We start from the raw sequence: 25,007 nt of genomic DNA on the forward strand, positions 1-25,007 counted from the left end.
GAAAATGGAAACATACAAGTAGCTTTTTGCTGAAATACATCTTATTCTACTTTTCGAAAAGAAAGGAAGCTAGACAAGTGGTTAGACACTATTGAACTGAGGTTTTAGCCATTTGGCTCTGCCACTCAGTAATTGAGGACTCACTCACTGACCCCCTCTGGCTTTTTGAAGTAATTTTTGATACAACAGGGGTAATAGGAAGTGGCCAAGCCATCCATAAAACGTCTCTGGTGTAATTTAGTTTTATTCCACTGGTGTAAATACAACATAATTTGAGCGCCCCCTCATGGCCAGACATACACATGCATTTCTGGACAAGCTGAGAGATCCGGAAGCAGCATCTGAATTTAGAGAAGCATGTGGACTTAGGCAGTCAGCATTATCCTGAAGCTGCTGATTGAAGGTAAGATTGATGTTGATGTTGTTGCTTTCAAATCTAAGAATGTGCAACTCGGCCACATGTGAAATGTTCAGGTGCAAATTTGAAACAGTTGAGAGCAGAGTCAGTAAAAGTCAGTCTGAATTTTGGTATGAAATGTTTATTCAATGTTTTTATTCATGATCTGCTTCAGGTAAGACATCCCAGAATTCTTTATCACTCTGAATAAATGTATGTTTTGAGATAGTGAAGCGAAACCATATATTTGGAGTAAAAGCAGAGCTGAGTTATGGAACATAAAGTAGGAAAAAGAAATTACATCAATGGCATCGTGATCAACACTGTTTATGTGGTGCAGCCAAAGGTAATAAGATTCAGAATGAGGGTTTGGAGGCCCACATATTTATCTTCAAATTCTTTCAATTGACCTTCTTCTCTTGTGGGCCAGTATTCAATCCATGTCTGCTCGCCCAAGATGTACTGCAGCCTGCCAAACAGATAAAACAGTGAGAACCCACACAGAGCCTATCACACACTCTAGAAAGTATATATGTTCATTAACATACAGTAGCAAAACCCTCTATATAACCCATATCTTCAAAATGCCAAATTATCACCTTTAAGCATGATGTTATTTGGACATAACAGCAGTTTAAGGAATGTGTTTTATTTACAGAGCTCTGCTTTACCAGGGTTTTAAACATGGGGTATAGCTGTTTAAATAATTGCTAGTGTTGTAATATCAAGGGATATTATGGTGGGTTGGTAATGGTCTGGGCTATGCACAAACAGAAATATATGATATATGGCACTACATAGGTTTTAAAAATATGAGACAGAAATAAGTTCTATGGATAAAACATTAGTCACCTTGCATTAAAGAAAGTGTCCTTCTGTTGTAAAGGCATTTTTTGTCCTGAAGGAGTTAGTACACACTTCTATTACCAAAGAATAGAACTGTTCACCAGTTTGAGCAGTTTTTAGGTCCCTGTAGTTACTGAGTAATTCACCTTAGTGTGTAATAAGCCTTGGAGTGTTAAGGGGTTAAGCAATACACTTGAAATTACATAAAAATGTATTACATTATTAATTTAAGAATCCCTTTAAAGCTCTTAAATATACTCTCTTTTTACAAGCGAACATCTGCTTTGAGACCCATTTTCCACACCAACGAGACTCTGGATTATTCTCAATACTAAGTACAACAAGTTGGGACTGGTGTACTTGGTAGAACAGACTTGGCAAGTCCGCCCCACAAGCACAAACACCCGATGACGGTTGGACGCTGTATGGTAATCAGCCACTGCATTGCCCATCACACAACCTGCAGCTATTTACAGCGCCATCTGCAGGAGCCTGAAGATACTACCACCATAAACTCGCAAGGCGACTTATTTTCTCTGTCCGGGGAGCTTACATATGCAACAAAATTCTTGTATATCCAATATATCAAGACTGTTACACAAAAAAGACTTTCTCTAAAACAGCAACTTTACAGGAAAAGAAAACAAAATTAATTATTGGTCAATTCAAATTTTAATACAATGTAATAATCAACTGCCAGATTTCTATTATTATCATAATAATAATAATAATAATAATAATAATAATAATAATAATTATTATTATTATTATTATTAATAAAAATAATAATAATAATAATAATAAGTTGCTTTTTTTCTCCACTGTACCAAAATCAAACCCGAACCATGGTATGTACCAAACTGGGACCTTTGTGTGCCGTTATGCCTCTAGTGTTTTGCAAAGCATCAGTAACCTGTGCCTTAACCTTAAAATTCACCATAAGCCATACCTTCCATCTTTTCTTGGTAGGTCAGCACTTCGGCCCATGATGAGGTAAAACTTGCCCTCCTCAAACCCAAAAGACTCTCTGCAGTTAGCATGACCCATGAAGCTTCTCACTTGTCCTTCCACACCTGTATCAGTTCCTGCAAGACAGAACACACACATTAGTGGGGGCACATTTCCCCTAATCCAATTACACTATGTGTCCAAATGTTTGCGGACACCCCTTCTAACGAATGCATCCAGCTACTTTAGGTTGCACCTGCAGCTGACACAGATGTCTAGTGCCTATAGTGAGGTACTGTGAAATGGGACTATGCCTAGAGAGGTATACACTGTGTTCTCTGGAATGATGGATGGGGCTCCGTACAGTTATTTTAGGATTTTTTGGGGAGGTTGGGGTTGAGGTGGGGTGGTGAACATCCTGATATCATAAATGCTCTTTGCATTTCTCTACTAAAGTACTGGCTGGTGTGGTGTGCTGTAGAATAGTGGCCAACAGCACTGGTTCTGGATAAGAACTTCAGCCAAATTCTGTTAATAAAACCCATTTTTTTGCCTATGCTGCCATCTGCTGTCCAGGACAACAAAGCTGACCAACGCTTGAATGTTGTTCAAATACTCGATTGACAAAACTAACTTAGTGACTATGTTCTAGCTCAGGGGTCTCCAATCAAACCCACATGAGGCTGGAACTCCTCACATAGAACTGTAGACAGAAACAAATGGATTAAACCAGTGGAACCAGTGGAGGAGTCATACCTTCTTTCAGGACCTGTTCAATCCTCATGGTGTAGTAGTCTGAGTATGGGCTCTTCTCAGAACTCAGGTGTTTGACTTTGTAAACTGTTGAATGACACGCACATCATTCGTTCAGTTATTACACATTATTACACTGACACACACACACACACACACACAGTTGTGAGTGTTTACCATAATCCATGCCAGTTTCACAAGCTTTTTCATCCCGTTCTTTCTCGTTGATTTTCTGTTTCTTCTGGATGCTGCAGTTTTCTGTGTTAGAAGATATGGAGTGTTCAGAAAAGAGTCCCACCCCCGAGTCCCTAATTGACTCACTGACTGAGTCACTGACTCATTGATTAACAGCAGCAATTAGTCCCTAATTGACTAAATCGCTGAGGCTTTGATTAACTGAATCACTTAATGATTGTTGGAGCCACTGCCTGACTAAGTGAGTCATTGACTGACCAAATCACTGAGTCACTGACTGTTTCTTCCAGGAAATTAAATATTACTATTCATCCATCCATTACATCCATGTCCATCCATCCACACTCATGTGTCATACAGCAGATGGAGGTGCAGCACGTACCTTCAGCACACTGGCACAGGCCCTGCTGACTGTTGCACAGTCTGTTCAGGGCTCCATCTTTCTTCAGCGGGTGGTAGAACTTCACACAGCGCTCCCCTGTGCAAACACAAGTGTTTATTTCTTTCTCTGTGTGTGTGTGTGTGTGTATGTGTGTGTGTGTGTGTGTGTGTATAAGTGCAGACTTATATATGAACGTACCTGGGTCGTAGTACTCGTACACAGTGACAGCAGCAGGTTGGAGCATAGCCACATCAGTGATCTTGTGGACCCTGAAAACAACCCTGTCCGGATTGTTTCTGTTACGTGTGACCTGGTGGAAATCAACAAACACAGGGATGAGAGAGAGATCAGTAACTGGACTTGCTGTACATCACTATTTAAGAACTGCCTGGGCAGGGCCTAGCATTCTAATGAGCATGCTTGAGTGACATCCCTTCATCCAGTAACTAATCTACTCGATTAGAAGTAGAACTTGTAAGGGGTAGCTCTGGGCAAGGCCTCCTCCTGCCACCAGTAATTGAGCCCAAATTACTACACCTGGGCAGTAGGCTATATAAGCACACAGATCCAGTTACCCCACTGCTTTAAGAGATAGCCAGCATTCTGCCGTGGTGCCTCATGCTGAACCCTCTCTACCAGCCCCAGAGCGCTACGCTGGTGAACCTGGAGGCTGTAGAGGGTTCCTCCCTCAGTGTTCACTGGCATTCGAGCAGCAGCCATCCCGCTTTCTGTCAGAGCATGCGAAGGTGGCATATATCATCTCTCTCCTGGTAGGGCATTAGCCTGGGCTACCCTGGTGTGGGAGTACCAACTTAACGTATGTGCCTCTGTGGCCCAGTTTGCAGCAGCGCTGTCACAAACCTTTAACCTCCCCGTCCGTGCTCCATGGAGGAAAAAAGGTTGGTGGCTGATTACGGCATCAAATTCCGCACACTATCGGCGGAGAGCGGATGGAATGTCAGCACTCTCACCTCAGCTTTCCACCATGGTCTCAGGCATGCATGCGCGAAGGTAGGTGCTTCTACTGTCGGGTCTCTAGGCACTTCCATTCTGCTTGTCCCAAACTCTCGAGAAATGCCAACGTCCGTCAGGAGAGGAAAAACCTCTGACGGACCTGACGGTTCTCCCTCGGGCCCAGGGGGTGTTGATTACAGAGGCCTCAATAGAAAAAACAAATAAGGATCGCTACCCATTACCCCTCATGACCTCAGCCTTTGAGGCACTGCAGCAGGCTTCCATCTTCACCAAGCTGGATCTGCACAATGCCTACAACTTGGTCAGGGTCAAAGAGGGTTATGACCATTCGGTTTGATGAACGCGCCTGCCGTCTTTCAGCGGTACATCAAAAGGGTGGCTTTGGACAGGTACGTGTTCGTCTATTCGGATGACATTCTCATCTATAGTAAGTCGCCCACGTTCAGCGGGTTTTCAAGTTGCTCCTGTGAACCACCTGTTAATTAAACTGGAGAAATCTGTCCCTTGACTTCATCATGGGATTGCCCTGGTCACGACACTGTGATTCTAGTCATTGTGGACAGGTTCTCCAAGGCTGGCTGCTTTGTGACTCACCCAAAGCTGCCGTCAGTTAAGAAGACAGCAGATCTAGCACTCAACCAGGTGGTTCGGGTTTACGGATTCCCCTCTGACATTTGATCAGACCCGTGGGCACCAGCCGGTTCTGGGGTGCATTTTGCTGACTGTTGGGGCGGAGCCCAGCCATACATCTGGCTTCCATCCTCAGTCTAATGGCCAGACAGAGAGGGTCAGTTAAGACCTGGAGCGTACCCTCTGCTGTCTGGCCTCCTCCTCACCCTCTACCTGGTCTGACCAACTGATTTGGGCGGAGTACGCACATAACACCCTCTGGCACTCGTCCCTGGGAATGTCACCCTTTGAGTTCCAGTATGGGTACGCTCCGCCCATGTTCCCAGAACAGGAGACAGGAACTGGGGTCCGGTCGGATGAACAGATGCACATTAACACCACCTTCCACGTGTCCCACATCAAACCCGTCTTGTGTTCTGTGGGTCCCGCCGATCCACCGGACCCACATACAGTTGACAGTGCGCCGGCCTACACTGTCAGGTGCCTTCTAGATGTCCGTTGGGTCCAGGGCGGGCTCCAGTACCTAGTGGACTGGGAGGGTTATGGCCCTGAGGAACAGTCCTGGGTGCCCTCCCGCCACATTCTGGACCCCGAGCTCATACGGGCATTTCGTTGGGACCGTGCAGCTGGGTTGGGGATGTCGGGTGCCGCCCCTCGGGGGCAGGGTCCTGTAAAGGGTAGCTCTAGGGCAAGGCCTCCTCCTGCCACCAGGGGGAGGCCCCGAGTCATGCCAGCCAGTAATTGAACCCAATTTACTACACCTGGGCAGTAGAAGGCTGAATGGGTCTCACTCTCCTTTGGGTGTTTCCCCCGAGTTTGTTTCCCTGTAACTTCTTTGTTCTCTCATTCTCTCTCATTTTCTCTTTTGGGAGATCCTTTTGCCCTTAGTTTCCATTTTTCCTTGAGCTTTAAGAGGTTCCTCTTTGTTTGTTTTCCCGCCTTTTTTCCACATTAGACATGACATCTTCTTTGTTTATTAAATCCACTCCTTTTAAGTTTTTATTTGTTGGCCACTTTTATAACTGCTGCTTTGGTGAAACGGCAGAGCGTCAGCCTCGCAATGCGGCAGCCTGGGTTCGAGTCCCGGGTGACTTTATTTCTCATTTCCGCTTTGCCTCTAAGATTAAGGACTCTGCACTTGGGGCCATTGGTCATGTGATCGGTAGCTCACTCAGTAGCACACCGGCCCGCCAACATGGCGTCCTGGGTTTAAACCCCGCTGTAGATGACCACCACATTACAGAATTAGTACACAGTATAAACTATTAGGGATATATCACTTGCAGATCAGTGGAAAAGCGTAGGGATTATTATTATTTTTTAAAAGTTTGTGGACGCCAGCAGTTTCAGTGCTCCACAGTTGTGTCTTGTTTCGTACCTTATCTAAATAAAGGATGAGAGAGCCTCGTTCTGAAAGCTGTTTATCCATCTCAAACTTCTGCACGTATCTGTCAGTCCTGGTGGTTAGCTGTTGTGAACACAGGGGAAAAAAACAAAAAAATTAATTTGTTATTTTTTAAAAGTTTTTGCATGACAGTGACGATATTATGTTCCCTGGGAAAGTATTAATATTACCAGAACAATAGAGATTTCCTTACTTCAGTGAGGTCATTTTCATCCACCACAAATCCTGTCAGCAGGCCGATATCCAGAATAGACATGGTGGCATCTCTGGTTTGACTCCTATAGCTGTAGAGATGATTCGAAAGTGTAATTCATACGTATTTAAAACCTTAAATGCGCCATAATTCATATGTTATCTATAATATTCTCTGTGCTGAACCTAACGCACAACACTGTTGTAAAAATGTGTGCACACTGCACTCACGCGGTGGTGATGGTGAGCTCATAGCTTTCTTTGGCTCCTCGATATGTTGCTGAAAAAAGGTGAAATGCACATCGCCATAGCAACAGTTATAACCATAAGTCATTTTACTTGTTAAAAAAACAAAGAAATTCTTGGCCAGATAGTTCTGTAACGATGCGATGGTATCAGGTGGTTGCTCAGGTGTTGCCAAGTGGTTGCTGTGGTACCCCATGTGGCTGGTTGGGTGTTACTAACGTAACTATTACTGTGTGCATCATCGGCACATAAGAAGGGTGCACAAACATTTGCAACCCATGCATTCTTAAGGGAAATAAATCAGTTGCTATGCAGAGACCATACACACGTGGACAGAATTGTTGGTACCCCTCGGTTAATGAAAGAAAAACCCACAATGGTCACAGAAATAACTTGAATCTGACAAAAGTAAAAATAATATTCTATGAAAATGAACAAATGAAAATTCGACATTGATTTTGAACCATGCTTCAACAGAATTACTTTAAAAGGTAAAATCATAAAACAGGCCCTAGACAAAAATATTTGGTAAAGGGACATGTTAAGTTAAGATGTGTCCACTAATTAGCATCACAGGTGTTTACAATCTTGTAATCAGTCAGTGGGCCTATATATAGGGCTACAGATAGTCTCTGTGCTGTTTGGTGACATGGTGTGTACCACACTCAACATGGACCAGAGGAAGCAAATGAAAAGTGTCTCAGGAGATTAGAAAGAAAATTATAGACAAGCATGTTAAAGGTAAAGGTTATAAGACCATCTCCAAGCAGCTTGATGTTCCTGTGACTATAGTTGCACATATTATTCAGAACTTTAAGATCCATGGGACTGTAGCCAACCTCCCTGAACATGGCCGCAGGAGGAAAATTGATGACAAATCAAAGAGACGGAGAATACAAATGGTAACAAAAGAGCCCAGAAAAACTTCTAAAGAGATTAAAGGTGAACTTCAAGCTCAAGGAACATCAGTGTCAGATCGCGCTCTCAGTCATTGTTTGATCCAAAGTGGACTTCATGGGAGACGACCAAGAAGGAAACTGTTACATGTTGACAAGCCCCAAAGCTTCTGGGAGAATGTCCTATGGACAGATGAGACAAGAATTGAACTTTTTACCAAGGCACATCAGCTCTATGTTAAGAGATGGAAAAATGAAGCATATCAAGAAAAGAACACTGTCCCTACTGTGAAACATGGAGGAGGCTCTGTTATGTTCTGGGGCTGCTTTGGTGCATCTGGCACAGGGTGTCTGGCATCTGTGCAGAGTACAATGAAATCTCAAAACTATCAAGGGATTCTAAAGAGAAATGTGCTGCCCAGTATCAGAAAGCTTGGTCTCAGTCGCAGGTCATGGGTCTTGCAACAGGATAATGACCCAAAACACAGCTAAAAACACCCAAGAATGGCTAAGAGGAAAACATTGGACTATTATGAAGTGGCCTTGTATGAGCCCTGACCTAAATCCTATTGGTTATCTTTGGAAGGAGCTGAAACATGCCGTCTGGAAAAGGCACCCTTCAAACCTGAGACAGCTGGAGCTGTTTGCTCATGAGAAGTGGGCCAAAATACCTGCTGAGAGGTGTAGAATTCTTATTGACAGTTACAGGAATCGTTTGATTGCCTCAAAAGGTTGTGCAACAAAATATTAAAGGTTAGGAGTACCATCATTTCTCTTACAATAATTCTGTTGAAGCATGGTTGAATCAGATTCAGGTTATTTCTGTGACCGGTTCTTTCATTAACCGAGGGGTACCAACAATTTTGTCCAAGTGTGTATGTCCAATCAAGACTCTGTATACAAGCCCGAATCACCCCAGCAGACCCAACAATTCAGAGTTGGAATGATGTTGATTTTACATCATTCCATTTACATCATTAACTTAGGGATAAGATACACTGTGAAAAATCTGGCAGAAAAATACGAAGAAAGGCGGTAGTTCCAGATTTTAACCGCCAGCAATCTTAACTTCACTGAATCGGGCCCTCTGTTACTTGGTCTTGTGCCATAACCCTGAAGAGGTATGATTGGGTAATGGTGAATCTTACCATCACGCTGTCGTACCATCGTAACAGTAAGATCAAACAGTTTGCAGTCATTCTCCTTCTCAGTGGGTCTCGCATAGTACAGAGTCAGTACCTGTAAGAGGGATATTTATTATTTATTTAAACCAACAAAAAATGCTCAAGATTTTCAATTAAGAATGATAAATAATGAAAATCCATACAATCCAATGCACTGTACTGTTGTCCTTGTTGATGGAGCTGTACTGCTCTCTGTTCACAGGTTCCTGATCAGCAATGCAGTCTCTATAATCTACTCCCTTTACAGGTCATACCTCCGTCTATTCAAACTCCTAAACACATCATGATTTTCTCCATTCTTTTCCCTCCCCCCTGTGCTTAGCTGCCCTCTGCTGTCTGGCTGCTTGCTGCTGATATGAGCCTGTCCTGTCCTGCTGTATAACCTCCCTGTGGTCCTCCACTACTGCTGAATGTGTTGGCAGTAGCCAGTTAGTTTTAAGTATTGTTGCTTTTTGGCTGCTAAGCGGTTGCTATGGTATCAGGTGGTTGCTGTGGTACCCCATGTGGCTGGTTAGGTGTTACTAATGTAACTATTACTGTGTGTATATCATCGGGTGTACAAACGTTTGCAGCCCATCCATTGTTAAGGGAAATAATCCTGTAAAAATCAGTTGCTATGCAGAAACCGTACATCCATTCAAGACGCTGTATACAAGCCTGAATCACACCAGCAGACCCAACAAGTCAGAGTTGGAATGGTATGCAGAATCCATAAGGGAGCTTTCTGCCATCAAACGCAGCATCTCTTTTTTCCCCGATTTATAAAGGCCCAAAAACATCTTCCCAGATGGGGAAACAAATGAGCGAAGAGTCAAGACGTCGTATAGAACAGCCAAATACAAGATATTTACAGCCCTTTTTCTTACCAGCTATAACAGCTATAATACAAAAACCATCTCCAAAACAGCCGTTTTACAGGAGGAGAAAAAAGACCTTCTTAATGTTCAATGGAAGTCAATGTAAAATGATTGTACTACTGGTCTATTCATGCAAACCCAAAAACTGATTAAATGAAATACAGATAATGCAAAAAACCCAAAACACACTGGAGTATAGGCTGTGTGAATACTCACTTTCAGAGATCCCACGCCAGATCCCTTTGCAGTAACACTGAACTCCTGCTTGAGCTGAACCTGTAGATGTACAGACCCAGAACCTCTTAACCAGTCTTAGCATATTAATGATTACATGATTAAAAAGGTTCATATAATATAATATAATAGGGATGCAGAATTGCTAATGTACACACACATCTTGTCTAGACCCTATAGAAAAGCACCACCAATAGAATAGGACTCTCTAGGGCAGGTAGTAAAGATCATGAACCTATCGGCACCATGCTGCCTAATGCTGCCAGGTGTGGGCTAGAGGGGTATAAAGCCCCCCAGCATTGAGGAGCTGTGGAGCAGTGGAAGAACTGTGTTCTCTGGAATGATGGATGGTGGTGCTCCATCCAGTACTTTTGGATGGTTGGGGATGATGAGGTGGGGTGGTGATCATCATCATTATCCAACATCCTGACCTCACTAACATTCTTGTTACTGAATGCAATCAAATCCTCACTGCAGTGCTCCTCCAGAATCTAGCAGAAATCATTCTAACCTTGTCTGAACGAGTGAGGTGTGAGGAATCCCTTCTGAAAATCCATCTGCTGGGTCTTTTCCGTCCACTCACAGCCACCTCCACGTCCAAGTCTGCATCCTGAAGTTTCCTCACCTGCTTGTAGTACTCAGCCACAGCTTGGAAGACCATGATAGTTGCCTGGGTGATAAATATAGACCAAGAGAGATGTTTCATATGTCGACACAAAACCTAACCCTATCCCTACCCTACCCTTAACCCTGGGCCTTAGTTTAACCCTGGGCCTTAGCTTAACCCTGGGCCTTAGCTTCACCAGATTTCCAATTTCCTACTAATTAAAACATCAAGGACTGTGTTTTATTTTAACCTGTGAAGCTTTAAAACAGGTAAACCAGGTTAAACCAGGCCAAATTTCTCCAGTCTTCAACTGTCCAGTGTTGGTGAGCCTGTGCGAAACCACTGCAGCCTCAGATTTCTGTTCTTGGCAGACAGAAGTGGAACCTAGTGTGGTCTTCTGCTGCTGTAGCCTATCCTCTCTAGGGTTGGACATGTTGTAGTTCATTGTGAGATGCTTTTCCTCTCACCACAATCATACAGAGTGGTTATCTGAGCTACTGTAGACTTTCTGTCAGCTCCAACCAGTCATCAAGGTGCTTACCTTTACAGAACTGTTCTCCTATGTTGATTCTGCCAATTAACCCACCTGTTCGTAGCCCGTACAGGGTACATGAGTATGACCTACCTGTGTGGTGCCACTACTTCCATAAGGACTGGTCTGCCTGTTCAGCCAGTTCACGACTTTCCCTGCTGCCTCAAAGTCCTTCGCTCTCACCAAAGCCAGCAGGGCATAAGCTGTGGCTTCCAGGGAGAAGTAGTGTCCTCCGGCAGCTTTCCAGTGGCTACCCTCTGGTCATCAGAGAAAGAAAATAAATTCTAGAGCTCTGTTATACATGATGACTCATTCATTTGAGTGTGGGTTTCACTGACCTCCAGAGGAAAACTTCATCAGGAGATCTCGGTTAAATTTGCCAGCGTTGGCCATGGCATAGGATGTCATAGCAATAGCATAAGGATTGGTCATAGTGGGAATTCTACGGTCCAGATACTCAGTGGCCTTCGTCATACTCTCTGGAAGACTCTAAAACAGAGAGACACACATGTCCCATTCTTTAGCATGATTTCTTAACATGGTCTTAGGGCCTACCTGATGGTTTTGGCTCAATCAAAGAATGCCAAAACATTAGGTTAGAGCACAAAGAAAGGGTTTATTGGGTATGCCCAAATGATTGGGATGACTGGTGCAGTAAAGGGAAAATAAATTGTTAGTGTGGTAAGTGTGGTGAGTAATGGAAGAAAGGGAGGAGACAGGTGGTGGTTTGAAGGTGTAGAGTTTTTTCAACATGGAGTTAAATAGAGAAGCTGGGGTATATTTTACTATATATATGATCATGAGAGGTTAAAAATCAGCCAAGAGCTACATGGGAGGAGCTGGTTAATGATCTCAAGGCAGCTGGGATCACAGTCTCCAAAAAAACATTGGTAATAGACTGAGACATAATGGTTTAAAATCCTGCAGTGCACGCAAGGTTCCTCTGATCAAGAAGGCTCATGTCCAGGCCTGCCTCAAGTTCGCCAATGAACATATTAATGACTGGGAAAAAGACTGGGCGAAGGTGCTATGGTCAGATGAGACCAAAATTGAGCTCTTTGGCCTCAACTCAACTTTATTTTCTGTATTTATACTTATGTATTCAGAAAAATACAGAATATGACCCTAAGAACACCATCCCCACCGTCAAGCATGGTGGTGGCAGTATTATGTTTTGGGGGTGTTTTTCTTCTAAGGGCACAGGCCAACTTCACCGCATCGACGGGAAGACGAACGGGGCCATGTGTCGCAAAATCCTGGGTGACCACCTCCTTGCCTCTGCCAGGGTAATGAAAATGGGTTGTGGATGGGTCTTCCAGCATGACAACGACCCAAAACATATAGCCAAGGAAACAAAGAAGTGGCTCCATAAGAAGCATATCAAGGTCATGGAATGGCCTTGCCCATAGAGAGCTGAATCTTCGCGTTTCCAAATGCTTTCCTAAATGTTTTCCTAAAAACCTTAAGGATTTAGGGATGATCTGCAGAGAGGAGTGGGCCAAAATTACTCCTGAAGTGTGCAAACTACAAGAAACGTCTGACTGCTGTGCTTGCCAACAAGGATTTTGCCACCAAGTATTAAATGATGTTTTACTAGGGGGTCAAATACTTATTTCCTTCAATGAAAATCAAGTTAATTTTTTTATGTAATTTTCTCATTTTTTCTTTTGATATTCTATGTGTCACTGTTAAAATAAAGCTGACAAAAATTATGAGACGTTTCATTTATTTTTTTGTATTAAAACTTTTAAAGTCAGTGGGGGGTACTTATTTCCTCCACTGTATATATACAGTGTATCACACAAGTGAGTACACCCCTCACATTTCTGCAGATATTTAAGTATATCTTTTCATGGGACAACACTGATAAAATGAGTCTGTGTGCAGCTTATATAACACTGTAAATGTATCCTTCTCTCAAAAAAACTTAATATTCAGCCATTATTGTATAAAAACCAGCAACAAAAGTGAGTAGTGAAAGTTCCTGAAGTGTCAATATTTTGTGTGGCCACCATTATTTTCACCATTATTTGCCTTCTGGGCATGGAGTTTACCAGAGCTTCTCAGGTTGCCACTGGAATGCTTTTCCACTCCTTCATGACGACGTCACGGAGCTGGCGGATATTCAAGGCTTTGCGCTCCTCCACCTTCCGCTTGAGGATACCCCAAAGATGTTCTATTGGATTTAGGTCTGGAGACATGCTTGGCCAGTCCATCACCTTTACCCTCAGCCTCTTCAACAAAGCAGTGGTTGTCTTAGAGGTGTGTTTGAGGTCATTTTCCTGCTGGAACGCTGATCTGCGACCCAGTTTCCGGAGGGAGGGGATCATGCTCTGCTTCAGTATTTCACAGTACATATTGGAGTTCATGTGTCCCTCAATGAAATGTAACTCCCCAACACCTGCTGCACTCATGCAGCTCCAGATCATGGCATTCCCACCACCATGCTTGACTGTAGGCATGACCCACTTATCTTTGTACTCCTCATCTAATCGCTTCCACACATGCTTGAGACCATCTGAACCAAACAAATTAATCTCATCAGACCATAGGACATGGTTCCAGTAATCCATGTCCTTTGTTGACATGTCTTCAGCAAACTGTTTGCGGGCTTTCTTGTGTACAGACTTCAGAAGACTCTTCCTTCTGGGCTGACAGCCATGCAGACCAATTTGATGTATATATATATATATATATATATATATATATATATATATATATATATATATTCTATGGCAACTCATTACATTTCACATTTACCAACAATGTTCAACTAATGTAAAATATTGCACATCATATTTGACTTACAGGGACTAATTTGGCACAGAGTTTACTTCCTTCCTGCATGGCAATCAGGACAAATGCTGTCAGAGATGCATCTGCGTCCTTCCCTCGCACGTCACCCTGGAATCAAATGAAGAAGTCTTTACCAACAGCTCTGAGATTTAGCAAAAAGGTCGGTCAAAAGCGAAGGCCGGTTATAACTTACGACCATCTCCCCTTGAATCACAGGAGCGCTCTCCTTGAACATGCCGTCTGGCATCTGTGTCCTCAGGACCAGCCACCTCAGAGCGCTACAGAGAACATTCGGCTCTATGGAAATTAAATCATTGGCGATGGCAAAGACTTTAGCCACGTATGCCGTCAGCCTTCACCCCAAAGGAAACCAACAAGAGAAGTCAACAGGTGAGTGGTGAGCACATGGATAGTGGTAGAAGAGTAGAAGAGTCAGACAGGAGGGTTTTTTTACCAAGTGCTGCCAGCTCTGTTTCTATATGCAGCATAAGATCCTTCCTCTTTACGGTAAGTCAGCTCTCGCTGATAACCTGTGAGAGAGTGAGAAAGAGAGAGAGAGAGATCCATGAAGATCATATTACTGAATCCAGGTGTCTGATTCAGTCCCACTACCACCCTAAGTGTATAAATTATAGCCCTACTCTAGCCCTGCCTTTCTTCCACACATCAGTGAAAGAGTGGAGACCTCACTGAACTCCAGCGTGGTTCTGTATGTAATAGGATACACCGCTGCACCAACAACAAGAAGTCAACTGGTGAAATTTCCTCCCTCCTAGGTCTTCCTCCATCAGCTGTGAGAGGTATTATTATTGAACAGTGGAAGTGTTTAGGTGTTCTGTAGAATGAGGAATCATGCTTCTCTATCTGACAGTCTAATGGATGAGTCTGAGTTTGGCAAATGCCAAGAGAACATTACTTGCCTGACTGCAATGTACCAACTGTAAAGTTTGGAGGAGGAGGGATCATGCTTTGGGTTGTTTTTTAGGGGTTGGCCTATAGGCCCCTTAGTTCCAGTAAAGGGAATAAGCAGTAAGACAGTTTTTACAGTAGAAGCTCCAGATCTCATCAGAACATAAATCCAGTAAAAAGGAGAAACAAGAGCTTCTCATTTTGAAGAAAGAAAGTAGTGAGATCTTGTCTGTGAGCTAGTCTGAAGAACAGAGCTCAGTTCCTCCAGGTTTCTCCTGGACGCCCCCCAGTCCAGCCAGCACAGCGTGGAGGATCTGTTCAACTCCATCAGCAGCAGCAGCATCTCACCTGATTTACCATCATTAAGCCCTGTTTTACCACCAAACCAGGTGTTGATATGAGGAGAACTCTAAATAATACTAGACTCTATGAGGAGAACTTAGGAGATGTTCTAATGATGAACACTGTGATGGACAATCATGATTATTTACTGTGGTAATAAGCTCTTACTGCCCACATAAGCAGCTTTTACTTCAGATTTTAACAGACATTAACTAAAACATTTGGATGTTAATTCAGTTATTAAGCAATGAGAATAATTTACTGCATTAGGATCCTAATTTAATCTGTTTAATTCCTGTTTTATTCAAGATGGACCTTAAATCTCGAGTCATTTAATAAGCCACTTGAGTCTGACTACAGTCTGCATCTCTGTTTTACCCATGTTTTACCCATGAAGAACTGGAAGTGAGTTTTCTCACCGGTCTGGATGTGTTTGACAGCTTCGGCACGGCGGTGCATTCCAACTCCCTCCCACTGCTTAGTGGTGTCCAGGTAGTGCGTGGCAATGAGGGGCAGAGTCATGCGTATCATGACTTGCTCTCCACATCCATAAGGCTGCACGATCAGACGCCCCATGAAGTTTCCACTGATGGCCTGCTCGATTGTCTGACTCACCTCCTGACCTGAAGGAGACGAGGTGGTGAAGATGAGTGGTTAGTTGGACGTGTAGGACATTAATGTGTTGTCAATACTGCAGTCTGTTTAGAGAGAAATAGGGTCATGATCTCTCCAGCGCCATTTTTTTCTGATGTTTTGTTGGATTGTCGCATCTACTTGCACAGCTGTTTGCTGCCGCAGATGTTACTAGTCAGTTTTTGGGTTTAAAAAGACCCTCTAGATTGTTGATTTGCTGTATTCAACCACTCTTTTGTGATCATTGATCTCAAGCCTTGATCTCAATGCTTTCCAACAAGCTGCTTGAAATAGATTAGAGTTGCTGTCCATCTCAGTGGATCATGAAGTCAGTCTATTTCTTAAACACTGTCTTTCTGAGATTAGGAAGCGTCTTCAAATTGAGCATATCCAACTATCCATCCATCCGTCCACCTATTCAATCATCCATGCATCCTTCCATTGATCCATCCATCTATCCATCCAACCAACCATCCTTCCATTCCTAAATCCATCCCCTCATCCAACTATCCATGCATCCTTTCCTGCATCTGTCCAACCATCTATGCATCCATCCATCCCCGCATCTATCCAATCATCCAAACAACCATGCATGCCTTTCTACACCTGTCCAACCATCCATGCATCCATTCATCCATCCAACCATCCAACCATGCATTCATCCATCCAGTAATCCAACCAACCATCTATCCATGTATCCATTCATCCAACCATCCATCCAACCATCCATCCATCCATCCATCCAACCAACCATCCATCCATGCATCCCTCCCTGCATCTATTCAATCATCCATCCATCCAATCAACCAACCATCCTTCCATTCCTTCATCCAACTGTCCATATCTAACACAGACCTGAGTGGCGGATGGTGTGTATTGAATTGAGAGGTTTTGGCTGAGATGGGATTTGTGTTTCTAGCTAAACTAGATCACAACAAAGGGGCCAATGAATAGAATATCTGTAGAGATACATGCTCTCCTTACCAGCCACAGAAATGTAGGTATGAGCAGGTGTGTTTGGTATCTGCCTGTTTGGTATTTCACTCCTTACATGCACGACTTGTACTCCACCTTTTCACAGCAAGACAGAAAGACAAAGATTGGGATACACAGCAGTGTACTCCTATACCTGAACACTGACAATCATTCTGATAGGATAGCAGATAGGATAACAAATTAGAAATAGTATGGAACAGCCAGAGCAGTAAAAGTGACTTCAATACCCACCAGGAACTTTAGAGGGGTTCAGCTCAACATTTTTCTCCTCAACTGTAGTTAACACACCTTCAGACTGTGAAAGAGACAATTCAGATCTGTTACAGAAAGCTTCATGATTATTTCTGAAGTCATCGTCATCGTCTCAACAGAAATGGTAAGAGCTTCAAATCTGAACTCTGAGCTCAACATTGCAGAACCTTCAGAGCCTCCAGAGATCTTCTAACTTTTTTGTAATCCTTGGAAGGTATGACACTACAGTATGTAGTCAAACAGCTGTTTATATCAGCTGTTCCCTTAACTTCCAGCAGAAACAAATTCCAGAACTGGAAACTGGATTCGGGGTCCAGATTTGAAGACCTCTGGCTTAGGCTATTTGTTGTTTCGAGAGTGAGTATCTCTGGCTTTTCTGGGCCACCGATTCACCTACACTCAGGCAATAACATCAGTTCAACAGAAATGCTGCCCTGGCTCTTACTGGCTCTTGCGTTCCTTAGCTCTAGAGTACCTGAATACAGGAATGTTCAGCTGACACTCACCACCACCTTCAATGGCTTCCTTACTCCATCAGCATGTCCTGAATTAATTGCTGCAGCCTTCACCTCAATCCAGTGGTTCCCCAACTCCATGGGAATGATAATGTACGAGATGGATCTGGAGGACTTGGCATCAATGCTAACGGTGGTCCGGAACTTGCCCTTTTTGCTGGCTGAGCTGCAGATATGCTCTGTCTCTGTGAACTCCACACGCACTTTCTGTGGAAACCAGAAACAGCTCAACACCAGCAAAAAATGTGGAATTGGAAGATCTGTGAAACTACACTATATGATCAAAAGTTTGTGGACAACTCTTTTAATGAATGCATTTATCTACTTTAAGCTGCACCCATTGATGTGCAAATGCACACACACATAGTCAATGCCAGGTGTGTAAGTCTTGCCTGAACAGTAGAGACAGTTACTCCAACATAAGCAGGATACATTCATACCCTTGATTTCAGAAGAAAAAACGAATAAGCAGGTGTCTCAAAACTTTTGCCCATATAGTGTATCAGTGAATGTGCTTTTTCACCTAATAAAGCTTAGATAAGATAGTCCTTTATTAGTCCCGTAGTGGGGAAATTCTCAAAGTAAGACGTACCTCGTGTTTCTTATTGGAGAAGTTGTGCAGAATGGCCTTGATTTCTAATTGCTCATTGCGCACTGCTGAGTACGGCAGCTTCAGGTCCACAAAGAAATCCTTCCTAACTATCATTTCATACGGGTCGGCCACACAGATACCTAGAGAGTCGAAGAGCGAGAGGAAGAGAGGGAGAGAGAGATGTTGGATTCTATGACCAACATGTTGGCATGGTTTTGGGGAAGTCATACGAAAGTCTACGAAACCGGTGCCATTTGCATCCATAACAGTTGATGAGATGCATTAAACAAGTGTTTTCAGAGCTTAAAGCTATTCATTCTAGTGCTCTTGTTAACATGATATATGATATATGATCTTATAGACTAACATATTATTTGTAATAATTTTTCATTACTACAGTATATATATATATATATATATATATATATATATATATATATATATATAATATATATATATATATATAGTACACATTTGGGATATATATATATATATATATGAATAGCATATAGTAATCAGCAAGCTTTCAGTAAACTAAAATATAACTTGGACATTTAGGGGTGTAGTCTCTTAGGGGTGCACTCACTTTCGTTGCTGGTGGTTTAGACATTAATGGCTGTATATTGAGTTATTTTGAGGGAAGAATAAATTTACACTGTTATATAAGCTACACACAGACTACTTTTCCTTGTGTCAAAGTGTCATTTTATCAGTGTTGTCCCATGAAAAGATATACTTACATATCTGCAGAAATGTGAGGGGTGTACTCACTTTTGTGATACACTGTATATAGTTCTGAGAATGCATATTGATATTTATTATACTCAACTTTGACACTTTTATAGTAATCGGTAAACAGTTGGGATGCACCCTATCATTTAAAACTTTGGACAAAAAAATTAAAGGTTTTTATATAAATTTCTTTGTTGCGTTTTCATGTTAGACAGGGTCTGTCAAACTCAACCCAACCACCCCGTCACACGATCTACACACTTTTTTAATTAAATGTTTTACACTATTATTAGAAGTGCGACAGTACATTTTTTTACAGTATTAAACAGTATAAATTTCATGGTTGTACTGTTTTCATTTCTATTGTCAGACTTGCGGCGCCATGCCCGCCCTGGGGGCGGTTTCGGTCTGCAGGCTCCTCGGGACCTTTAAGTTGATGTTTGTTAATTTCACTGCTCACGGACTTTTTGTTCCTCTTGTTCAAGTCCATCACAAGGGACTTTTATGTTGACAGCCATTCGTGTTCATGTGTTGTTCATTTACGGTTGTAATGTGTTTTGATTTGTTTCACCTGGGAGCTGGGGTATATAGGGAGCTAAAGCAAACTCCTTGGTGCTGAGAATTGCTCTTGCCACGCCAAGCTGTATGGTTGGCTTCATGTTACGAGGATTCTAGGTTCGTTTATGGTGTTCTCTAGAGTACGCTCTTTAAGAGCCGGTTCATGTTCAGAGGGAGTTCGCTTCTTGGCTTACTGGTTGGTCGCCTGTGGGATTCAGCATCCGATTTCCTCGTGTTCAAGTCCTGTAATTTCAGTCGCGCCTGATGAGTGCGGTTTGGGGTTGGGTTTTGTTTTACTGGCCTTGCCAGTGGCTTTACTCCTCTTGTTTTGCCCCGTCTCGCTTTGCTCCCTGGTTACCTACCAGCCTCAGGTGATTTATTCTGTTTTGCCCCACCTGAGTTGTCCCGAGTTTGTTTTCTGTTTCTTGTTTTGACCCTGTACTTTACTGCCATGCCAGGTTTTGTTTATTTGTTTGGTTTTGTTATTAAATCATTATCTTGCATTCCCTTGTTCTTGTCTCGCCTAGCCAGCATGACACTATGTGTAAATAAGTATTCATTTCTTAGTGTATTTTTCAATAAGAAAATGGAAGATTTTGGGGGGTTTGTTACATTTTATAACAATTTCCTTTTTTGTCAAATGTAATTAAATTTTTATTTATTTTCTTGAGATATTTTTACTAATGTATTGCTGTTTTCTTTAAAATGTGAAAAAGCCTGAGCCTGAACGTGCTTTGTATATTTATTTTTTACACCATTTCATCTGTGTGAACACAAACATCTTAAATTTGTCAACTGTAACTTTTGTTTAATCTCTGAAAGTCATTAGACACTGTTTAGATTTCAGATTTAATTTAATGAAATCTTTTAATAATTTCATAATTATATCTGTTGTTGTTGTTCTTGTTCTTCTTAATATTATAATTATTACTTGGCTGCACAAAATTTTTACTATAGCTTGAAATAATTGAAACATCTATTTAGGAAATTTGATGTCAAATCTTCCTTTTGAAAATCTAGAAATAAGAAAGCTCCAGATGAGGTGAAGCACTATTAGAAATATTTTATTTCTAGCTAATGATTATTTTATTGTGCATTAATCTGCTGACTGTTTTGATTTTGTATGTTTTTTACATTGAAACTATAATTATAAGAAATTAGTGTTATTTTCTGTTTGATTGCATTTGTTTTTCAGATACCGGTATAAAGCAGAAATACACTGTATGATAACCTGTATGAATTTACATCATGGCATATAAATAATAAAACAGTATACCACTGCAACACTAACTATTATTGCAAAGAAAATTATATTTCACTTTAATTAGCATGTGTGTTAGGTCAGGAACCTGACCACACAATTAACTGCAGCTATTTTAGGAACCAATTTGCCACCCCATCACATTTTATTGTAAATATAGCTCCCATGTCTGAATGAAAATGCTATAAATAATAAAGAATTTATGCCTGAGGAGGGAACATATGTTTTTTGGAGGAACAGTTTCATGTTGTGTTTAATTATAGTTTATATATTTTTTAAATAATTGCAATATGGACATGGCTCCCGTTTCACAGAATGACTAATAGAAGAGTGAGGGTCAAACACTGACCATGGGTCTTGGACAGACTGATGGCTAGGATCTGCCAGGTTGTAATGGAGTCTTTCATGAAGTTGTTTTCCATAAAGAGGGTTGTTGAAGCACTGGAGAAGGAGAAACAGCACCAGTTAAAGATTTTGTGGATTTGCCAAGGCCTGGTGATGATTCAGCACCTACACACAGCACCACGAACACTACATGCAGACATATCACATGTACCATGATCCTCCTGCGCAGGCTGGCATCACCCTCTGCTCCCACAGCCAACTCTCAGGGAACTGCGTACGTGACGTAATTTCATCCGAGGTGACATACAAATCGTCATCTTCCTCACCTATGAGAACATTGACAAACACATACATTCTCCATTAGACTGGACGTTTTAATCAGATAATGAAAAGACTCGGCGTCTCCTGGAGGGCCGAGAGCTCCCAATCGTCCCAGGTTACGAAAAAAAGGGTGAACACGGACAGCCCAACCACTCAACCAGCCATAAAACACTATCCCTGGACAGGGTACCACTTAAGACCATCCTCCTTCTCACAGAGAGTGATCCCTCTTTTGACCTACACTATGTGGACAAAAGTATTGGGACACCTGCTCATTTATTGTTTCTTCTGAAATCAATAGTATTAAAATTGCTTGTGTTGGAGTAACCGTCTCTACTGTCCAGGAAAGAAGTTTGGCTTTCTACTAGACTTTTGTGAGGAGCACTGCTGTGAGGATTTGATTGCATTCAGCATCAAGAGCATCATTAGTGAGGTCAGGATGTTGGATGATGATGTTCTTCCCCAGCTAACTCCCCAACTCACTGGAGCTCCACCACCATCCATCATTCCATAGAGCACAGCTCTTTCACTGCTCCACAACTCCTCAATGCTGTGGGTGGCTTTATACCCCTCTAGCCCACGCCTGGCTTTATGATGTTGATCTGCTCCAGAGAGTCCTATTCTATTGGCAGTACTTCTTCTCTACAGGGATTAGACAAGCTGCATCAGCAGCATTGGGTGCTGCTTAAAGTAGATGAATGCATTTGTTAGAAGAGGTGCCCACAAATATTTGGACAAATATAGTGTTGTCTCTTTGCTATGAACCCTCAGGTGTTCCTCACTCTGGGACTATTTCATACAGTTGTCCAAACTATTCGAATTATTATATATAACCATAGTCTCTTATATTTTCATTAACTGTATGCCAAAAAAACGTATAATCGAGCAACGAACGGCAAACGGCAAACTTCTTAGATCTTCAATGCAGCTCAGAGATACAGAGAAAAGTGTGCTCTTACTGCGGGCCAGAAGCATCTCGTCCTCGCCCTCCTCCTGCCTGAGTTTTTGTATCTCCTGGCAACAATGTATGAAGGCTTTGACACACTCCGAACCATCGGTGATATACGTAGCTCTCCGTTCGCACGTGTAACCCAGCCTGTTCTTCTTCAGTCCATCTGAGCAGCATTTCTTTAGCTCTCCACTGTATTTTCCAGCTGAGGGAAAAGGTTTAAGAGATCAGTTGAAGACTCAGGGATGCCCTGAAGATCAATGCTAGACAGACACTCAATGCTTCAAGTCTTTAAGGCTTGGGATTCTTACTCAGGGTGTGGGTAACCTGGAGTACTGTCTCAGCTCTCCGTCGTCTCTTTGGTGAAGTCGGACAGGTTTGTGCTAAACAGAAAAACAAAGAAAGTCCATTAGCCCCGCTTGTGGCACTATTGCTATTTTGGAAATTATACCTTATAGCAAAATATCCATAGTACATGTTCTGGAGGTGGTGCCTCCCGCCTTGTCGGACTCAAACAGGAGGCCTGCATCAATGAAGACCCCCATACTGTCTCTGCCACTGCCAGCGGTACAACCAGTGTCATGCTTCTCAATGATATCCCAGATCTATTGGTGGAAAAGGGGGACCGTAATTAGTATTCTGTGGCCAATATCCATATCAGCCGAGAGGTACGTCCCAATGATTCCCAATCTGGGACTCCATGATCAGTGCTTTTTTAGTTTTGGGACCAGTTCACTGAGTTAATCCACACATGCTATCATTCAACATGTTAGCTGGGGATCCCGGTTAGGCTAAAAGCTAAAGCTAGCCATTTACTATCAGAAGGAAAATAGTTAGGCTAAAAGCTAACCAGCTATAATCTCTTCAGCTCGCTAGCAGCACATTGCGCTGAGAGGACTCAATGAGAGGACTACAGCAGCACTACCCGGTAAGACTACAAGGAATACACTGTTAGGTTTGGAGGTTCTTCACTGGTACGTTTGAAGGTTCTTGACTTGAATAATTCTACAATTTACCTTTTCCTGAGTGAGACGGTTCTTGTTGAGGACAAAGACACCCTTGTCTACAGCTACCAGGCCAACCCTGGCACCTGGATCTCCAGTGATCTTGAGAGCAAACCTCTCGCCAGGCTCATAAGCTCCCTTCTTTTCCTTTGCCTCCACTTCCAGCTATGTCAGGGAAGAGAAAGACACTGGTTTGAAATACTGAAGACTCCAGTCTCAAGGGGTAAACCAGGTGGAGGAATGATCATAGTCTTCCTCGGTTCCTTATCATGTATTATTGACTGGGTTTATAATTTGGGAGAACCAGTTTGGACCAGACTGAGGAGACAACTGAAGCTGAAGTGAATAAAGAGAATAAAGTGGGTGGCCTACCTTTCCCATACATGTGTCCTTCACGTCGACCCAGACCGAGTCAGCCACAACCTCATTGGCTCCGACATGGTAATACGCCACCAGACGGAAAGAAGGAAGCATGGCTTTGGTGACGGGGACAGACAGGGACACCACAGACTGTCCTTGCCTTTTAAATCTCTGTGCTTGGACAATCTGTCCTTTACTGAGAATCTGTGAGAAAAAGAAGCACAAACTGAATGCATCAATTTTAGAGTTGTCCATGACTGGGAAAGCTGTACAGTACATGGAATGATGTTAAAATTCATACCTGCAAAATGGAGATACAAGCTCATGATGGTAGACTGAGAATTTGCTTAAAATTGATACATCATATTATTTTCATTTAACCTCTTGAGACCCTGCATCCTCAAATGGGGACATTACATTTCTGCTTCACTGCATTGTGATACATTTTTTAAAACTTTGACCTTTTGGCCTCATATGAGAACATTATTTCTGCAAAAATGACTTCCTATACAAACACTACCTTTAATTTTTATTCTTGTTAGGTCTTACTAATCCCAAATGAGAGAAATGAAAATTCCCAAATTGTCCTCTAGAATTTCCAGATAATACACTAAAACAAAATAACTAATGCTAACTACTTTTTGGTATGTTGTTATGTATAGTGCATCACAAAAGTGAGTACACGCCTCACATTTCTGCAGATATTTAAGTATATCTTTTCATGGGATAACACTGACAAAATAACACTTTTACACAATGAAAAGTAGTCTGTGTGCAGCTTATATAACAGTGTAAATGTATTATTCCCTCAAAATAACTCAATATACAGCCATTAATGTCTAAACCACCAGCAACAAAAGTGAGTACACCCCTAAATGTCCAAATTGAGCACTGCTTGTCATTTTCCCTCCAAAATGTAATGTGATTCGTTAGTGTTATTGGGAATAAATGTACACTGTTATATAAGCTGCACACAGACTACATTTCATTGTGTCAAAGTGTCATTTTGTCAGTGTTGTCCCATGAAAAGATATACTTAAATATCTGCAGAAATGTGAGGGGTGTACTCACTTTTGTGATACACTGTAGATCTGCTCCAACGAGTCCTATTCTATTGGCAGAACTTCTCTATAAGAATACAATCTGCGGGTGCACCTTAAAGT

At 42.2% G+C, this 25,007-nt stretch overlaps 1 protein-coding gene across 1 annotated transcript in view; it reads right to left on the reverse strand.

Moving 5' to 3' along the window:
* Positions 1–724: 724 nt before the first annotated feature.
* The window catches only part of LOC140535549 (uncharacterized), a 74,309-nt gene continuing 50,026 nt past the window's right edge, over positions 725–25,007 (reverse strand). The window contains exons 61-89 of the mRNA XM_072656948.1: positions 23,857–24,048; positions 23,497–23,649; positions 22,956–23,085; positions 22,792–22,863; positions 22,491–22,685; positions 21,422–21,536; positions 21,215–21,306; positions 18,315–18,454; positions 17,714–17,929; positions 17,187–17,250; positions 16,944–17,030; positions 15,746–15,949; positions 14,530–14,605; positions 14,269–14,428; positions 14,088–14,183; positions 11,618–11,768; positions 11,373–11,536; positions 10,652–10,810; positions 10,123–10,182; positions 9,014–9,104; positions 6,955–7,003; positions 6,725–6,815; positions 6,505–6,594; positions 3,720–3,831; positions 3,522–3,617; positions 3,122–3,202; positions 2,948–3,031; positions 2,193–2,328; positions 725–866 (exon numbers count right to left, since the gene is read on the reverse strand). Of these exons, the coding sequence (XP_072513049.1) occupies positions 725–866; positions 2,193–2,328; positions 2,948–3,031; positions 3,122–3,202; positions 3,522–3,617; positions 3,720–3,831; positions 6,505–6,594; positions 6,725–6,815; positions 6,955–7,003; positions 9,014–9,104; positions 10,123–10,182; positions 10,652–10,810; positions 11,373–11,536; positions 11,618–11,768; positions 14,088–14,183; positions 14,269–14,428; positions 14,530–14,605; positions 15,746–15,949; positions 16,944–17,030; positions 17,187–17,250; positions 17,714–17,929; positions 18,315–18,454; positions 21,215–21,306; positions 21,422–21,536; positions 22,491–22,685; positions 22,792–22,863; positions 22,956–23,085; positions 23,497–23,649; positions 23,857–24,048 (3,498 nt within the window). The remainder of the gene's footprint in view (positions 867–2,192; positions 2,329–2,947; positions 3,032–3,121; positions 3,203–3,521; positions 3,618–3,719; positions 3,832–6,504; positions 6,595–6,724; positions 6,816–6,954; positions 7,004–9,013; positions 9,105–10,122; positions 10,183–10,651; positions 10,811–11,372; positions 11,537–11,617; positions 11,769–14,087; positions 14,184–14,268; positions 14,429–14,529; positions 14,606–15,745; positions 15,950–16,943; positions 17,031–17,186; positions 17,251–17,713; positions 17,930–18,314; positions 18,455–21,214; positions 21,307–21,421; positions 21,537–22,490; positions 22,686–22,791; positions 22,864–22,955; positions 23,086–23,496; positions 23,650–23,856; positions 24,049–25,007) is intronic.

Source organism: Salminus brasiliensis, chromosome 15 (assembly GCF_030463535.1).
Source record: "Salminus brasiliensis chromosome 15, fSalBra1.hap2, whole genome shotgun sequence".
NCBI lineage: Eukaryota > Metazoa > Chordata > Actinopteri > Characiformes > Bryconidae > Salminus > Salminus brasiliensis.